We start from the raw sequence: 17,182 nt of genomic DNA on the forward strand, positions 1-17,182 counted from the left end.
GGAGGGGAGGGATTTTTAATACAATTAATTGAAAAGATTGTTGGCCAACTAATCGGTTATGAAAATAATCGTTAGCTGCAGCCCTAAAATTCTCCCAAAGGGGAATTCGGTTTCTGTGGTAACTGAGCAATAGGCTTTCCTCTCACTTCCTGTTGAGTCCCTTGATCAGGAAGTATTGCCCACTGTATCCAAAAAAGAAGTGTTGTCTGGATTTCCACTTAAAAACTCTGACATCAGCAGCAAACGTATAACTAAAAGACGACTCTACCTTGTCTGGAGAGAGAATATTACTGTTTGATGTTCGAAGTTTAGTGGTATCAAATGAGGATTGGGCGTCTGTCTGAAAGTCCAGTTCTTCGGACAAGGATGCCTGGGCATTCATTCTCATTTGGCAGCGATCCTTCAAGGGTAAATCCAAGAATTCCTTCTTTTCAGTCAAAGCACCCACAGTCCTCAAGGAAGAGCTGTCCAGCAGCGGTTTGGCAGAAGAGGACGCAGTAACTGATGTCAGACTTGAAGCGTTGGCCTTGGATGGTTGTTGCCGAGTAGTTGCTTCAGTTTCCTCATCGCTAGAGTCCTCATGGATGATGATCCTCCTTTTCTTTTTTGCAGGTTGTGCCCGGTTGGCTAGTTTTGGCTCGGTGGCTTTGAGCTTTAACCGACGTCTAGTGTGGTACTGTCTGTGGCCGTCAACAAAGCTGTCCTGCTGCAAGAGGTTGGGGTCCATCTGTACTTCTGTACTGGAATCCTCTTCATCCTCTTCCTCCTCCTCTTCATCCTCTTGAACACAGAAACTGTCCTCCATGTAGTCTTCATCCTGTTCAGGAATCTAACAGAGGCAAAGACAGACAAAGCATGAATGGAAATCTGTAAAGAGGGGAATACAGGGGATCCTGACCTCCTCCTCAATACTAGATGCCTGTCACTTTCTGGCTGCAATGCTTTTCAAGTCACTGACCATTTTAATGCCTCCAACGCCGCTGGAAAGGTGTTCCCTCACTTACTGTCCTTGTGACAAGGCAACAAATAAGGACACAGATCGCCAGCACAGTAGAGCGCCAGCACAGTAGAGCGCCAGCACAGTAGAGCGCCAGCACAGTAGAGCGCCAGCACTATCATTCTGGTACCTTTACTGTAGCTTTGGATCACCATTGACTGTCCTTCAACTCACTCCACATACGTGACAAAGGAAAAAGGAAACGTATTGGTCAATTGGAACTTTCTACTCACCTGGGAGAACACAGACAAGCTGTGTCTCTTGTGTGTCAGTTTGAATCTATTTCCAACTGCTGGACTGCGTATGGATTTCATGTATATGCCCTGCATCTCAGAGTCTGAAACAGAAGACAGATCATCTAGTTATCACATGAAGTCAACAGCAGACAATTAAGGAGATGAGGAGTTCAATATGGCAGCCTCTGAAGTCCTCAGCTGCAAATGTTAGAGAGGTTTGCAAAGCAGGAACTGGGTGGCTTTTTCTCCCAGCTAAAGGAAGAAGTCCACCAGCTAAAACATCTGCACCACGAGCTCCTAACTCCAACTGACTGCCTCAGGTAACCAGCATTACTGACCCACCTAATCTTCTGCCATGCCAATGAATATGGAAAAACCCAACAGCTCTACCCATGATCAACATTCGCTGATCTTAAGATACAAAGATAATTTAAAAAAAATGTATATCTGCTTTGCAATATGAAAGCAGCCTAGTACATGACACCGTCACAAGCCAAGTGTCCCCCTCTCCCTCATTGACAGCAGGACTTACACAAAGAAAAGCCAGGCACAGCATCCATTTCATCCTAGGAGCAGAGTTTTATATTTCTGGATCACATGCAACCACCTCTACATGCAGGATAGAAGGAGGAAGACTTCTCACCCACCATATAAAATGAAAAGCTTTGAACGTGTAACAGGCAATTAGAGAAATATATATAGTCACATGAAGCTATATGACCATATCAGGTGCACAGAGAGATAATTTTTATAGGAAACCTGAACTGTGCTGACATGTTCCTTCTTTAAATGGCTAAATGCATGACTGTCAAAGCAATCCGCACACCAGGGTCCAATGTATCGAAGCAACTTTATTTGGTGCCAGGTATACATGGCATCACATGTAACCGATGTCGCATGTGATGCCATGTATAACTGGCATCAAATTAAGACCATTCAATATATCGGACCTTGGTGTGCGGGTGAATACCTTAATGATGTTTGGTTTCATGCAGCACCATCCGCACGTCATTCCAGCACCCATCTGATTACTGTATTGGGATTCCAGGCTGGAGTGTGACGCGATATAGATAATAATTTAGTACCGTCTGTCACTGCATGGAACAAGCACGGGAGGACCAGGGACAAGCACGGGAGGACCAGGCGTTCTGAAAAGTGACATCATTGGTTGCATGCCTGTTCTGGACCAGTAATTTAAACAGTATTCCGGCCAAAAGGCAGCCAACCGATTAGCATTTTCAGAAGATCAGCAAGTGCAGCCTCCATTTTCAAAAGCAGACATCAGCAATGGAAGCCAACCTCGGCACAGGCTTTCTTTAAAGGAGAACTATGGGGTTAAGTCTTTTCCCCATAGTTCTCCTTAGGGTAACAGGAGAACACAAACTAGCGTCCTCCCGTCACCCTAGGCTCAGTATACCGCTCGCTGTAGCTCGCCGTATACTGAGACGCCGCAGCTGAAGCGGATCCCGACAATTGTGCCGGGATCCGCCCAGCTGCCTGACTGACAGCTGGCTCTGCCTATCTAAAAGGCAGAGCCAGCTGTACCCGCCCCCTCCCCCGTCCGTTCCGCCAGTCAGTCAGCGCTGGCGAATCGGAGCGGGGAGAGGAGAATCCAGCCCCTCCCCTGTCACGGCAGAGAGCCGTGACAGGATCGAGAGGTGAGCGAACGCCGGTATGTGTTTGCTCACCTCCCGATCTACTGAGCCGACCTGTGACAGTCTCATTGTCACAGGGTCGGCTAGAACTATGAGGTGAGTGAAAAGCACTCACCTCATAGTTCTCCTTTAATAACATAAAACAAAAGCCTAACATGGAATATGAGACATTTAAGCTACAATCAGAAGAGTGAGGACTCCCCAGAGGAAACTTCCATATGTGACTTACCATTCAGGGCCTGAGACAGCTGAGTGTTATCATTGAGGAACTCCACCAAAGATGTGTCCTGCACATTGTCGGAGTCCACAGACTCATCTGACGATACACACTCTGCTTCTTCCGAGGACAGTTCAGCCTCCTCATCAAGAAACTGCCTGGCTGCATGCTAGTAAAAGAAAAAGGACAATGAAAACCTAGAATTTACATGATCCATAGCCCTTGGCGGGGGTCCAGTTTTATAAACTGTACCAAGGGGGGGTAGCGCAGGGGGCTGGGCTAATAGTGGAGCATGTCACGCTGAATTGTATGAGGGGCCCAAATTGTGCAAACAGTAGGAGGGGCTCAAACGTCACTGTCGGTGGGATAAAGGAGGGAGCTGGGAGGTAAAGGGGGCTCATAGGAGTATGCCATATAGTGGTGATGTGTCCAGCGTCATCTTGGGGTCTCCTTGGGGTGCGGTCTGTGATACTATTCCCTGAATCTAGGACTCCTTACACTTAAGAGATGCGAAGTTGGCAGCCAGAACTATAACATGCGTTGGGAAATGCAACCACAGGATTACTCTGCAGACCATCTGCACTGATTTAGTCTACAACTTCCCGATGCCACAGCTTTTTTCCGCCATTACAAAAATATTTTCAAGTACCCCTAAATGTGCTGCCATGTACCCCTAGGGGTTGGGAACCACTGGTCTAGCGGATCCTGTCTTTATTATGTCCCACAGGCAAATTTACAAAGCTGGAGCTACATAAAGCTTTTCATCATCATCATCATCCTCCTCTATGTACTAGAAAACCACATGGCTAGAGCAGTGTTTTTCAACCTTTTTTGTGCAAAGGCACACTTTTTTCATGAAAAAAATCACGAGGCACACCACCATTAGAAAATGTTAAAAAAATTTACCTCTGTGCCTATATTGACTATATATAAAGTAATTCTCTTGAATAGGAATCAAATAAACACAAAGAAATTATTTTATAATTACTTTATTATGAAATAATAAAGTATTTTATAATTGTATATTTCTGTTCAATCCATGACTTACCTTCACACTTCACACAAATACGTTTTAAATTCAAACTGTAGCACTGACGTAGCCCTGGTTAAAGTAGGGTTCAGTGGGGTATGCACCTATTCCTGTTTCCATAACTCAGTGACTGGTTTAGTATAGACTGGTGGTCTTTGTACACTACAGATGAAGGTAAACCCATGTGACTCTGATTAGGTCAGGAAAGTGATCCATATGATCATTGGTCATTGTCAGAATCTATTTATATCGCACAATGAGGCGGTCGATGAGCCGGAAGAGCGGTTACTTCTCCCCTGATAAGCAATGTGCACCCAGCCAATGTACAACACAAGGCTGTTATTTATAGTATGTGCCCCCAGAAGCCTCGCTTTCTAGCTCTATCCACCCCAGTGACTTCAAAGAAATATATCGTTACTACATTGACCTTTTTTTTTCCTTTATGTGGAAGAATCATGTTCTTCATCATTCGTATTCCATCAAAGCATTTTTTATTTTAATTGAGAGAAATAAGGACGATGCCTTTCATGACCTCCTTCTAAACATTCCATCTACTGGCTAAAGTACTTTATGAATCTTTGACCTGGAACAAGCATGCAGCTGGTGAAGAAAAAAACCCTTCAGGCAATTCGCCTTTTCAGGATGATTGTATCAGTGACTCTCCATTTGTTACTGGCACCCTCCATTTTTCACTGAGTAGAGGTTTACTTTAAAAAAGGAGACCTATGAGGTGAGTGCTTTCCACTCACCTCATAGTTCTAGCCGACCTGTGACAATGAGACTGTCACAAGTCAGCTCAGTAGATCGAGAGGTGAGCAAACACATACCGGCGTTCGCTCACTTCTCGATCCTGTCACAGCTCTCTGCCGTGACAGGGGAGGGGCTGGATTCCCCCCTCCCCGCTCCGATCCGCCAGCGCTTACTGGAGGAACATACAGGGGAGGGTGCGGGTACAGCTGGCTCTGCCTCTAGATAGGCAGAGCCAGCTGTAAGTCACGCAGCTGGGCGGATCCCGGCACAATTGTCGGGATCCGCTTCAGCTGCGGCGTCTCAGTATACTGAGCCTAGGGTGACGGGAGGATGCTAGTTTGTGTCCTCCCGTTACCCTAAGGAGAACTATGGGGAAAAGACTTAACCCCATAGTTCTCCTTTAAAGACAGACTGCTCTAAGCACTGTTTCAATCTTACTGGCCATGTAACCACCAAGTACTGGAGTAACTCTGACTGTAGAACAACTGTTCATATTTTCATAAGTAATACAAAAAAAAAAGTGATGCTTTAGCTACTCTACGATTCATTATTGCACACGTTAGGCTTGCAAGCCACCATAGGTGCGTTAACCTTAACCTCTTGCCGTCCGCCCGTAGTAAAAAAACGGACGGACGGCACTGCAGAATTTTTTTCTGCTCGCGCGCGCCCCCTAGCGGGCACGCACGGGCAGAAAAGACCCGCTAAATGCACACACCCGTTACCAGGTGTTTCACATATAGGCGATCAGCGGGTCCATAGCCCGCCGATCGCCTATATGTGCTCGTTCGCGTCTGCCCAAGCGCGGTCGCTGCTGCCGATTTATTTTTTTCCCCCCCTGACCCCTCACCTTGAATCCCGGGATCCACTGCCCCAATGCTTGGCTATGGCCACCCTAAATGATCTCCAGCTGGTAGTTTTATTGACCTGGGATCTATGTACAGTGATGAGCTCTAGTCAGCTTTTCCTGTGTCGACAGAGGTTACTTTATACCAAGAGCATGAAGAAGAAATGAGGTCGGGAGTGAACCATGCTTCTTGGAAAAACACTGGCATTGGGATTACAACCCCCATAAACCAGTGTATGGCTGCAAGTGGGTAAAACGTACTAACGTCACACCAAAAGTGGTGTCCGTAGATCATATTGTACATCATTAGAGTTCAAAATCATTCTGATGAAGTTATTTGGTGCAGTATGTTGGTCTTTAGCCACAGGATTTTTTTTCATATAAAAAAAACAAGCTAAAGTTGAATAATGTGCCCCATGTGTACGTGACTTACAACCTACTCCAAGTCCTTAACATACGCTCCCTGCAGGGATTTCCCCCTCCCCTCTCTGCTCCTCTAGAGCTCATCAGAGGGGGCGGGCACAGCTGGCTCTAGAGAGGTAGAACCAGCTGCCAATCAGCCAGTGGGGTGGATCCTGACAATATTGTCAGCATATGCTCTGCACAACTCTGCGCTGTCAACATATAGCGGGAAATAGCCTGCTGAGGTTTTGGGTCACAGGAGGACATTAGTCGTCCTGTGACCCAAAAGAAAACGAACGCCGATAAAGGTTTGGCTATAGTTCTCTTTTAATTCATACTCTCAGTCTAACGCTAACATTTAACTTGACCTGAACCCTAAAACTTAAACAACTTAAGCTGTCCAACAACTAACCATGGGTGGCCCTGATGGCATCGCCCGGCTCAACAAACCTTAATTTAAAAATTGAAAGTCGGGCAAACTGTGATGATTTGGCTGCAGTCGCTGATCGGTTGACAATTTATCACCTGCTCTTTCGATTTTTTCAGTTGAAATGTGTTGAGCAGCCTGGGTTGGCCTATTTAGGTATTCTACAGCTGCAGGCACTATTTAGGTATTCTTTGTATTCCGACAGCGGCATTGGCTGCCAGAAAACAATAGCCATCAGGGAAGATCCCTCCATTCACTCTGTTTTTGCGCTGATGAGGGAATCGAGGCATTTTCTCTTGCTCGGCATGCAGGTTGAAGACTATACCTATATGGCCAGCTAACCAGATAACATTAAAATAGTTTCTAACCCAGAAAGTTTAACAAAATGATACGTTATTGCCAGGACTGCACATTACAATAACTAGACTGATGAGGTATTCTGTAAACAGACTGTCCTCAAACCCAGGACACATTTTTCTGCAAGAGAACACAGATCACTGTAGTCTGGAATATGTTGCCATCACAAACCCGCTTCCTCTTGCGCTCAGGTCTTCGTGCATTTCTCTGGTGCCCCCTATCCTGAACACTAGATTTACAAGCAATAGAAGGAGGCTCTAGGTCTTCTTCATCTGAGCATACCTGCCAACACAAAAAGATGAAAGCGTTAAAATAATAATAAAAAAATATAACTAAATCACAGTCTGATATTTTATACAATTAGTAGCAGCATTGAAGATTACAAATACCTTCCTGGTACCTAAGGGAAAGCTGCAATCAAAGTATGGAGGATTGGGAGAAATGGGTGCATGATGTGGACCGCCAGGAACACATTCGGGGTTTTTAAGTAGGTGATCTGCCGGCTCGTAGTATCGGTGCCAGTGACCTGTTTGAGGGCAACTACAAAAGACACGTGCAGCCAGTTGCAGCTTTTCAATATCAGCCTTGAAAAGCTGCAGCAAATGACTGAGATGCATTGTTGCCTAGTGACATCCAGCTATTGACAATCTAATGTATTTTTACATAAATTGCACGTATTTTGTCTTTTATATCCTTCCTTTCCAATCAAAACCCCCCCAGCTTTGTCTGCAGGACACATCTTTATATTTCGGTCTTTTAATGTCACTGCTCGTTCGCTAATTGCTAAAACAACAGGATGGCGTGCTTCCCTTCTCCTTCACATGTGAGGCGAACAAAAGGCCGTTCCTGTTGTTTATAAATTGTGTAGTATTAATCGACAGCGTATGTGATTGTACTTAAAATTATATTTGTACTCCAGCTTGAAGGATTAGCGTAGAGAGCGTGCTGCAGATAATGAGGATAGGATCTAAATATATGTTTAGTACAATACCATGCCATTAACTCCTGTTTTATGCGCGTGTTGTGAAATTGCAACCCTTATATCATCCTAATATATGTCCAATTATTACTTTAGCATCTTTATTAAAATGTTAATATACACTGTATGCTCAAATGTTTAAGAACATCTGACCATCACATCTATACGAGTTTGTTGGAGGAAATCCAAATCCAAAAGCATGGGCATTAATATGCAGATGCCGTCTCCTCCCCACTTTGCAGCTACAGCGGCATCCACTCTCCCGAAGAGATTTTGGAGTTTGTGCTCATTCATCCCAAAGAGAACATTTGTGAGGTCAGGTATTAATGATGCACCTGGCTCACAAGTGGCATTCATTGCATCTTAAAGATATGAACAATAAGGCTCGGGGTCAGGGCTCTGTACAGGCCACTAGAGTAACTACACCAAATTGTCAAACCATGTCTTTATGGGGCTGGCTTTGTGCACAGGGGCAGTCAGAAAAAGGCTTTCCTAAAAATGTTGCCCCAAGCTTGGAAGCACACACATAAAATGTTTTGATATGCTGTATCATGAACTGTACTCTTTACTGGAAACACCTGAACTTGATCATTTCAAGGGGTGTCCACATTTGTTTGGTCATATAGGTAGGTGTGATGATCAAGTGTTCGCAAACTTTGGGCCATATAGAGGAACATGCTGGAGCAGACTTTAGGTTCAGTTTGTTGGTCAGAATCGTGTGTGGAAAGGCAGAAATGACAGTGAAGAAATCACATATTATTGGCCAAGATGGCCCATAGGGCAGAAAACTGGGTAGTGGTCTGGCTAAAACAATGATACAATGTGAGGTTCAAAGGACTAGAGATAACAAAAAGGAAAACCTCAAAGCAAACCAGATCAGCTTAGAAAGGTTCTGCTGCCTGGAGTTGGGTTTTAAACTACAGCTAAAGGCATCTGTATGACAGTCCCAAATCCAGTTACTATGTGATGCCCAGGCCTCATAACGTAAACAAAAAAACTGCCTCTACCCTCCTGATGGAGCCAAATCCTCCTTTATTTGTGTCTTATATGCTTTCCTTCACAGACATTGCAGCTCACAGTGGGAGGGTTTCAGCTACAGAAGCAGTGCTGTCAATCCAGAAAGCAGTGGGCAGGACTAGGTGTGCCCAGGTTTGTGAACCAGCAGTGACAATGCTGATGGCCACAACCACTGCAATATTTTTTCCTCCCACTATAGTGCAAGCAGGCACAGCTGTAATAAGGACAACTCTGCTCTGAATTCAGGAGGAGCAATGCAGTATCATTGCCACCCCATCACAGGACGGTGCACTAGGTGGAATTCATTTTCAGAATAAACATGTATTTGCAGGTGGCCTAAGAGAAAACTGTACATATCCACTCATTAAGTGCCGCAACATTTCTTTCATGGAAGGCCACAGTTCTACTGTAAAATAAAGGAAGGAAGACTTACTGTATTAAGCGCCCATCTGCATTTTTTTGCTCCAGGCATCGGCGAGTCCAAATCATCCTCACTGCTCACTTTCTAAAAAGCAAGATTTAAAACAAATTGAACAGAATTTTTCGTTTGGAAGCCGTGTACAAACAAGGCACCAAGAGGACACAGAATCGGCCAACACTTTCTTGTAGGTGGATTTTTTAAAGGCGATTTACAAAGCCTTGTTTCAAACTGTGCATCTATGTTGAGGCTTCCATCTAGGTAGAGGAGCAGTGATTTGCTATTTCGTGTCAGAGCTGCCCCCCCTCCAATGACTGGTGATCTAAGGACTGGTGGGGTAATGATCAAGAAGCAGCAGGAAAGGTGGAAGAAGCACAGATCTACAGAATAAACCAAGCAAAAACAGGGAGATGCTTGCACTGCAGGTACAGATTTCTCTCCAGCAAGGAGAACTGTGAAAACATAGTAGTGACATCACCAAATCTCACTCCAAATCTAATGAGACCAGCAGTGAGCGGGACCATTGCCTTAGAATTTACACTGCAGATCTACAGCTATGAGGCTCAAGACACAAAGTAAAATGTTATATTTTAGGAGGAATTCAAGACACAAAAGTAGATTTTCAGGGTACCGCTTAGGTACACTTAATACTTTGAGATGTTTTCTAGAAGATTGCAAATCTGCGCTTGTTGATATCAGATGTACTTTTAGGAAATGGTTCATGTCAAAATATTTATTGATTTACAGGGACGTAACAAAATAAAAACAAAAAAAAAAAGGACTTACTGTATTTAGCGCCCGTCTACATTTCCTTGCTCCAGGCATCGGTGAGTCGAAATCACACTCGCTGCTTGCGGACTATGAAGATTTGAAAAAAACCAACATGAGCTGCAATAAGCGCGCTGCTAATTCAAACCTATGTTCAAGACTGCGGCCACTACTGTGGCACAAGACGCTATATATTGCTTACCTCCGGTGATTTGAGGACAGCTGCTGCTGCCAATTTTCTTTTCCGCCTGAAAACAACGTCTTCCTCGCTCTCGGGGCTGCTGCCTGCGGAGAGATGGCAAACATCCCAGAACAAACCATGAGAAGCAGAATGAAAAGCCAGCACTGCAGTGGGCAGCCATGATTAAATCACAAAACCGCCACTGTGCCCTGTGGCTGCGCTAATAACACATCAACCCTAGGAGACAATTTGTACATGTGATTGTTTCAAAGGCCTCTGCTGTTTTGTTTGTATCTGGAAGTCAACAGTCACATTCTATAATAGAACGCATGTAAAAGGACCAATAAGCCTAAAGTTAGAAAAATTGAAAATATTCATGATTTAAAAATATGGAGATATTTGACATCACGGTGAAAGGTGAATATTGGTTAATAGCATATAATTATCCTACAAAGCTGCCAAAACTACACCTTTGTAATGTAAACATTTATAAACAAATTAAGCTGCATGGAGATCAGTGATTATACAAAATGTTGAAATGTGCTATTGATATCTGCAACCTTATAGCTGCCAATCTCTGGCCCACAGCATGAGGCCTTCTAAAGCTTTGAAAGGGCCACGACCAGCCAAGCCGAATGACTGCAAGTATGAAAAGGAAAAACAATGGGCCAAACTGCACATCACGAGCAAGGTGACAAACCTACAGTTCTCTGTTGTGTGCCCACTAACATGCAAAATGAAACTCTGGAAAGTGGCTAATTTACTCTTGCAGGATTTAAACCATTTATCTTTTAAAACACCCCAGAGTAGAGGGGGAACAGTATAGTGGTGCCTACATGTGTACTCGCATATCTTCTATAATGCACCAGCAGACCCATACTTGGGGTAATAGTGACCTCAGAACTAGAATTGGACTTGGAAATTCAGAGTTAGGACTTACCGGTAACTCTATTTCCATTAGTCTTAACCTTTTGTGCTTGGCCTTGCCTTTCCCACCTCCTGTGTTTCCCTCTTGGCCATAATGGACATTTGTAGGGAAAAAGCATGGAGGCTACCATTGCTGACCTTTCCTGAATATTAAGTTCCCTGGCCACTGACCCAGACCAAGAATGGCGATTAGGATGTCCGACTTCACCACTGTGTTACATATTGCTTCACACATTCAATTATATCAATGGGTGCAGACCAAAAGCTGTGCATGCAGCATTTTCAGCAGAGCAATGCAAGTTAGTGCATTGCTGAGCATTGAGCTGGGCTGCAATGCAAGTTTGCTGGGCAGGTAAGCTGGAGTGTCATTTAGAATTAATGGCACCACATCACAGCAAGTGCATAGCATGCGTTATCACACTTCAGTGGTGTGAACAAGCCCTTAAAGTCAGACACAGGGAGGCAGCTTTTTTAGAAGGTGAGTAATGGCAACTTTCCTATTTCTCACAGTACGGATGGAGGGTCTCAAGTAACCACACGGAGATGAAAAGGAGTGTGGACAAGGCTGACATCAGTTCCTGAGTGGTAATAATGTATGTGAACACACATCTACTATTGCATTTTATTTATTTTTTTGAGTACATTAAAGCCAGACCCCAGCATTTGAATGGTTTCAACCCTATAAGTGTTTACATTTTTCAATATAGTCTGCAATTTCTGGATCTGAGCAAAAAAGGCTCCTTTCAGTTGCTCACACCAGCTCTACTTCCAGACTAGACACCAGCACTGGGGTTGTGTCTCCACTCCTGTCTACTCTAGGCCATTTACAAAATGTGTGTTTGCAGGTTATGTTTGAATGGCCAAGTGTAGACTGGGGCAGGGACAGAACAGTGCTAGCGGCTACCATACATATAGTGTTGTTTTTGCAAGGAGGCCAGCACAGTGGGAGTTGTAGTATCCGTAGGACTGAAAGTAGTCTTTTTAAATGTTTTTTTTGGACAAATTCAGGATTTACTAACTACAAGGAAAAGGCAAACACTTTTTTATAGCTCCGAAACTATTAAAATGTTGGTGTCCAAATTTGGGCCTTACACAATTAACTAGAGAAATATAATACATACCAATAGTTACATTGTTGTCGTTCTTGGCCATAGGCGGATTTGCACCAGCTCTTACAACCACTAAAGATGAATTGATGTTCCTTGGTCCTGACTGTGGAGTCAAGTGGGTATACATATCATGCTTAGCCACAGGACTGTAAGGTGTTTTGAAGTTATTGACCTTCTCCGTTACTGGTGTTACCATTGAAGAGCTCAAAGATTTTTCATCTATCTGGGAGATTTTGCCTCTGACTGGAGAAATTCGCTTTTCAGACATTTCAAAGGTAGAGCTTCTAACCCCATTGGTCACTGGGGTTGACATATTGCCTCCGGCAATAGTTCTATTAGGTGAGCTTGGAGCTTTAAAATGTCCAGCCTCTTCTACACTTTGTGGCTGTACTTCAGGGTTCTCCCCTTGTAAATGATCATCATCGTCGTCATCATCATCATCAATAGAGAATCCAAGGTCAAAATTAACTGAAAACAACTCACAGGAACCAAACTCCTCATTTTCTGTCTGCTCCAAGTCCTTGTAGGAGGACAAACCAGCTTGGTTTTCATCTTCCGTATGGTCTTCCATGAACAAGGATGGATCAAACATATTAAAGTTGACCGTGGGTCTTTCATGATTGGGTTTTACTGTTGTGAAGGTCTTGCTTGAACTCGGTTCATCAACCTCAGCAAATTTCTCATCTTCAAATAAGTCAAAACTGTCCTCAAGATATTCAGGAAATGTATCCAACTTGGTTTCATCTTGATGCTGACATACCATGTTATCGTTGCTCCGGTGAGGGGTACAAGGCCGAGTAGCTTCAATGTCAGTCTCATTACTTTCAGTCTTCTCCTTATTGAACATGGAGCTGTGAATACAAATCCCATCAACCATGTCCACTTCCCCAATTGTTACCTTGCTATTTTTGCTTGGGCTGCACGTTTTAAGAGAATCACACTCTTCAGCATTAGCTTCCTCACTGTCAACTTCATTGTGGTACTGGGCATAGCCATGTGTTGTAGGGGGGTCAAAGTTTTCAATATACATTTCATTGGCTTCAGAGTCGAAAATATCATCCCACTGACTATCATTTTGAACCTCCCTATCTTCAAGTCCATTTTCTGGTACAGTCTCCGCATGATAATCTTTTGGAGATGACGAGACAGATGGTCCAATTTCATATAGCTCTTCTTGAGGACTATCATTATTCTTGACTGCAAGACGAGCTGCATCTCCCAAAGAGTCTGAATTCTGTGCGAGATTGCGGAATCCCTGTACACTACAATGGGCCTCTATTGAAATATCCCAGCTACCTTTTTTACTAGCTAAAGATTTGGTTCTTAAATCATTCATAGAAAGGTCTAGATCTTCTAAGGAATCAAGTTCACTAAATGAAGGAGGAGAACGGGCCAAAAAGCTCTTTACACGTGATAACATATTGCTTAGGACAGGAGAGCTTGTTTCAACAACAATCTCTGAAACCAGATAATGATTATTATGCATATACGCGGGATAAAACAGATTCGATAAATCTTCAGAGGTGTCTTCACTAAAACTGTGATACCCACAGTCAGCTTTAGTTGGGGATTTTAATTCTCCGTTTTGATCAGTAGTTGGCGACTGTTTTTGAAGTTGCGATGAACTAGGGTTGATGTCTCTGTAAGAAACGATTTCCATTTCATCGACCAAATCTTGATCCTCATCAAGATTTTGCCCATTCTCGGCATCACTGCTTACTTCCATTGCTGTTGGGCAGTCTATTAAACCTGAATTTTCATGTTCAGTGGAAGAGGACTTTACTTTCTTTGAAGACTTGAAGAGTGGCATAAAGTCTTCATCACTCTCAGACATGGACAATGAATTCTTGCAAGTTTTACTTTTGAGAGCAGGCAACTTTGAAGTCTTGGAAGTTACAGCGGAGCAATCTCGACTATTTTTCTTAGTTATATGTGAAGGAAGCACATCAGCTTTATCCAAGGAAGCATTGACTTCCTTATCATAACTGCACTCACCCTGCAAAATATCAAGAATGACAGCTTTAAGTACATACAAAACAATATCTTGCACAAAAAACCTTTAAACCCAATTGAGAACAGTGTTGCAACATTGTAAAGGTTTTATTGGTTTAAGGTATCTTTTTTTCCTAACAGGCCATCACACATTGTACACAAAAAATTGTTCTGTAAATAGAGAATTTCGAAACAAGAAAGTTCAGTCCTACAATCAGGTATCAATTGGAAAGTGCAGGTCTGCCAAAAAAAACAGTTACTATGCAACTTTTAGTAATTCGGAACAGGAATAGAAAACAGAGACTTTTAACCTTTTGGATGTTTGTTGACAGAATGAACTTAAATAAGAGCTGAATGATCTAATTTGTGCGTGTGTGTGTGTGTATACACACACACACACTAATGTGCAAAAGATTTAGGAAGGTGTGAAAAAATGCTGTACAGTTACAATGCTTTCAAAAATATATATTCTTATTGCTTATTTTTCAAGGGTCTAGATAGAGCTGCCCATATTCCTGCATCTACCACATACTGGCGTTTGCTCACTTCTCGATCCTGTCACGGCTCTCTGCCGTGACAGGGGAGGGACTGGATTCCCCCCTTCCGCTGACTGGCGGAACGGACGGGGATAGGGGGCGGGTACAGCTGGCTCTGCCTTTAGATAGGCAGAGCCAGTTGTCACTCAAGCAGCCGGGCGGATCCAGACATAATTGTCGGGATCCGTTTCAGCTGCAGCGTCTCAGTATACTGCGAGCTGTAGCTCGCAGTATACTGAGCTTAGGGTGACGGGAGGACGCTAGTTTGTGTCCTCCCGTTACCCTAAGGAGAACTATGGGGAAAAGCCCTAACCCCATAGTTCTCCTTTAATACAGTTTGAAGACCAGACGTCCTTCCCCATCTCAAACTGAAACTCTACGAGCTCTGCCTGGGAGAATATTTGCAGACTTCTGAGCTTTGCAACCCTGATCGGGTGATCACTGTTCCAATGCTTTCCAGTCTTGAATTCAAAAATTAAAGAAAAGCATATTTTTTATATATATTATTAGTTATTAATTTCTTTAATTTTTGCAAAAGGTGAACTTATCCTTTAACGAGACCAGGCCATTAAAGAAAAAACATGAGGAAGTTTAAAAGCATACCCTTGCAGTAGGGCTACCCTCGCACTGCAAGGGTTAAGCGTTTGTTTTATCTAGGGAGCGAAATGAAGCAGATAGACTTGCCTGATCCTCACTCAGGGCTCACCTCTCTTCCCTTTGCTCCGGCTGTGGATTGTCCCTCGGCATCCTCATATCTAATGCAAGTCAATGGACCTGCATTAGATGCAATGATGTAATTGGTCCTTAGACTGCTGGAGCCCAGGGAAGAAGAGGCTGCGGGGAAGGGTCTAGCAGCAAAGCAGGACTAAGGATCAGGTGACTGTCTCCCCTACACAAAATGAGCATTTAAGCTTGCAGTGGGGCTTCGCTAGCACTGCAAGTGTTAAGTAGTTAAAATTCCCAGAGTTCTTCCTTAGTTTTAACAAGATTATATGTGCATTTAACATATTTCGGGTATGGTATTTACCTGTAAAACCTCCAAACCCCTTGAGACTGCTGCTGGAGGGGATGTCAGCAGCCCCAGCGTGCCATTCTATAGTATTCTCTGTCCATTCTCCCCCAACTGCCACATAGATGTTTGTTCAGGCAGGTTAGAGGCAGAGGAGCCGGGCCAGCACAGACATGAATTTTACTTCCAGAAGAGGAGAGGGTTGTGACATGGAAGCCGGGAGGGGGCAGTGCTAGGAATTGACACTTTTTGAAGCAGTCAAATTTCCTAGCAAGTTCAGTGGCATATTGTAACAAATACATGATTTTCTTTGCTTATAAATTTAAGTTGGTGATGGGGTCTCTTTAAGGTACCACAAAAAGGGCAAATACATTGGTGACAACCAGAAGTGGTTCTAGAAGATTCAGTAGATTGCTACCAGATGAATTACATTTGGAAAAAGTACAAATACAACAGCACTCCAGGTAGGGCCTCCCTGGTACTGGTATCATCCTGCTTTGCCAAAGTGAACAACTTTCACCCCATGTAACAGAATACCTGAAGAAAACAAATGGAACCATGAACAAAAAGGATTCCTTTTAAGCAGAAAGTTAAAAAAAAAAAATCATGCATACGGTGGGATGGTATATTCCCTTACTTTAACCAGATTATTGAGTAGCTCAGGATATAACTATAGTGTTTTTAGTGGGTTTACCCTTTAAAAGGCTAGGCAAGTCTATTGACAAAAACAAGACATGCCCAAGAACATTTGAAACCAGCTAGAAGTGTTTTAGGTACAGAGGTTACCCCAATATACCCGAGATATTTCCAGGACTGTGAGGACATTTATCAATCTTCTCAAGACAAAAACAAAGGGTAAAAAGGTCAGACAGAAATAAAAAGCAATGCTTTTAGACCTGAATTACAAATGTCTTTTGTGACCCCCACGAACATGTCTGTCTGCTGAAGAGCTTTTAGGAATAACTCCTGTGCCGATCAGTAAATGGACACAAAGATGGCAAGAGGAAAAAACATTTATCTATTATGGTTCTAACAAAGGCTTATGACCCTACTTGGAGTGTGCCATCATGGAGCTGTGAAAAGCATAGAGTCCAAGTTTACCAGTTTAACAAGATGGTGAATTTAAGTCTTTTAAAAGGAGAATTATGAGGTGAGTGAATATCATTCATCCTCATAGTTCGAGCCGATGTGCGACAATGAAACGGTCACACCTTGGCTCAATAGATCGGGAAGTGAGCGAATGCATACCGTCGCTCGATCACTTCTCGATCATCTCCCTGCAGAGAGCAGTGACTATCAGTCACCGCTCCCCGCAGGAATTCCCCCCCCCC

General features: G+C 43.5%; 1 protein-coding gene across 1 annotated transcript in view; it reads right to left on the bottom strand.

The window, feature by feature from the left end:
- Positions 1-17,182, bottom strand: part of FANCM (Fanconi anemia complementation group M) — a 123,432-nt gene that overhangs the window by 13,438 nt on the left and 92,812 nt on the right. The window contains 8 exon segments of the mRNA XM_018569608.1: positions 269-829; positions 1,231-1,334; positions 3,118-3,274; positions 7,087-7,197; positions 9,345-9,416; positions 10,116-10,187; positions 10,300-10,382; positions 12,327-14,310. Coding sequence (XP_018425110.1) covers positions 269-829; positions 1,231-1,334; positions 3,118-3,274; positions 7,087-7,197; positions 9,345-9,416; positions 10,116-10,187; positions 10,300-10,382; positions 12,327-14,310 — 3,144 coding nt within the window.

Source organism: Nanorana parkeri, unplaced genomic scaffold, assembly GCF_000935625.1.
Source record: "Nanorana parkeri isolate BGI_ZX_2015 unplaced genomic scaffold, ASM93562v1 scaffold1365, whole genome shotgun sequence".
Classification (NCBI taxonomy): Eukaryota; Metazoa; Chordata; class Amphibia; order Anura; family Dicroglossidae; genus Nanorana; species Nanorana parkeri.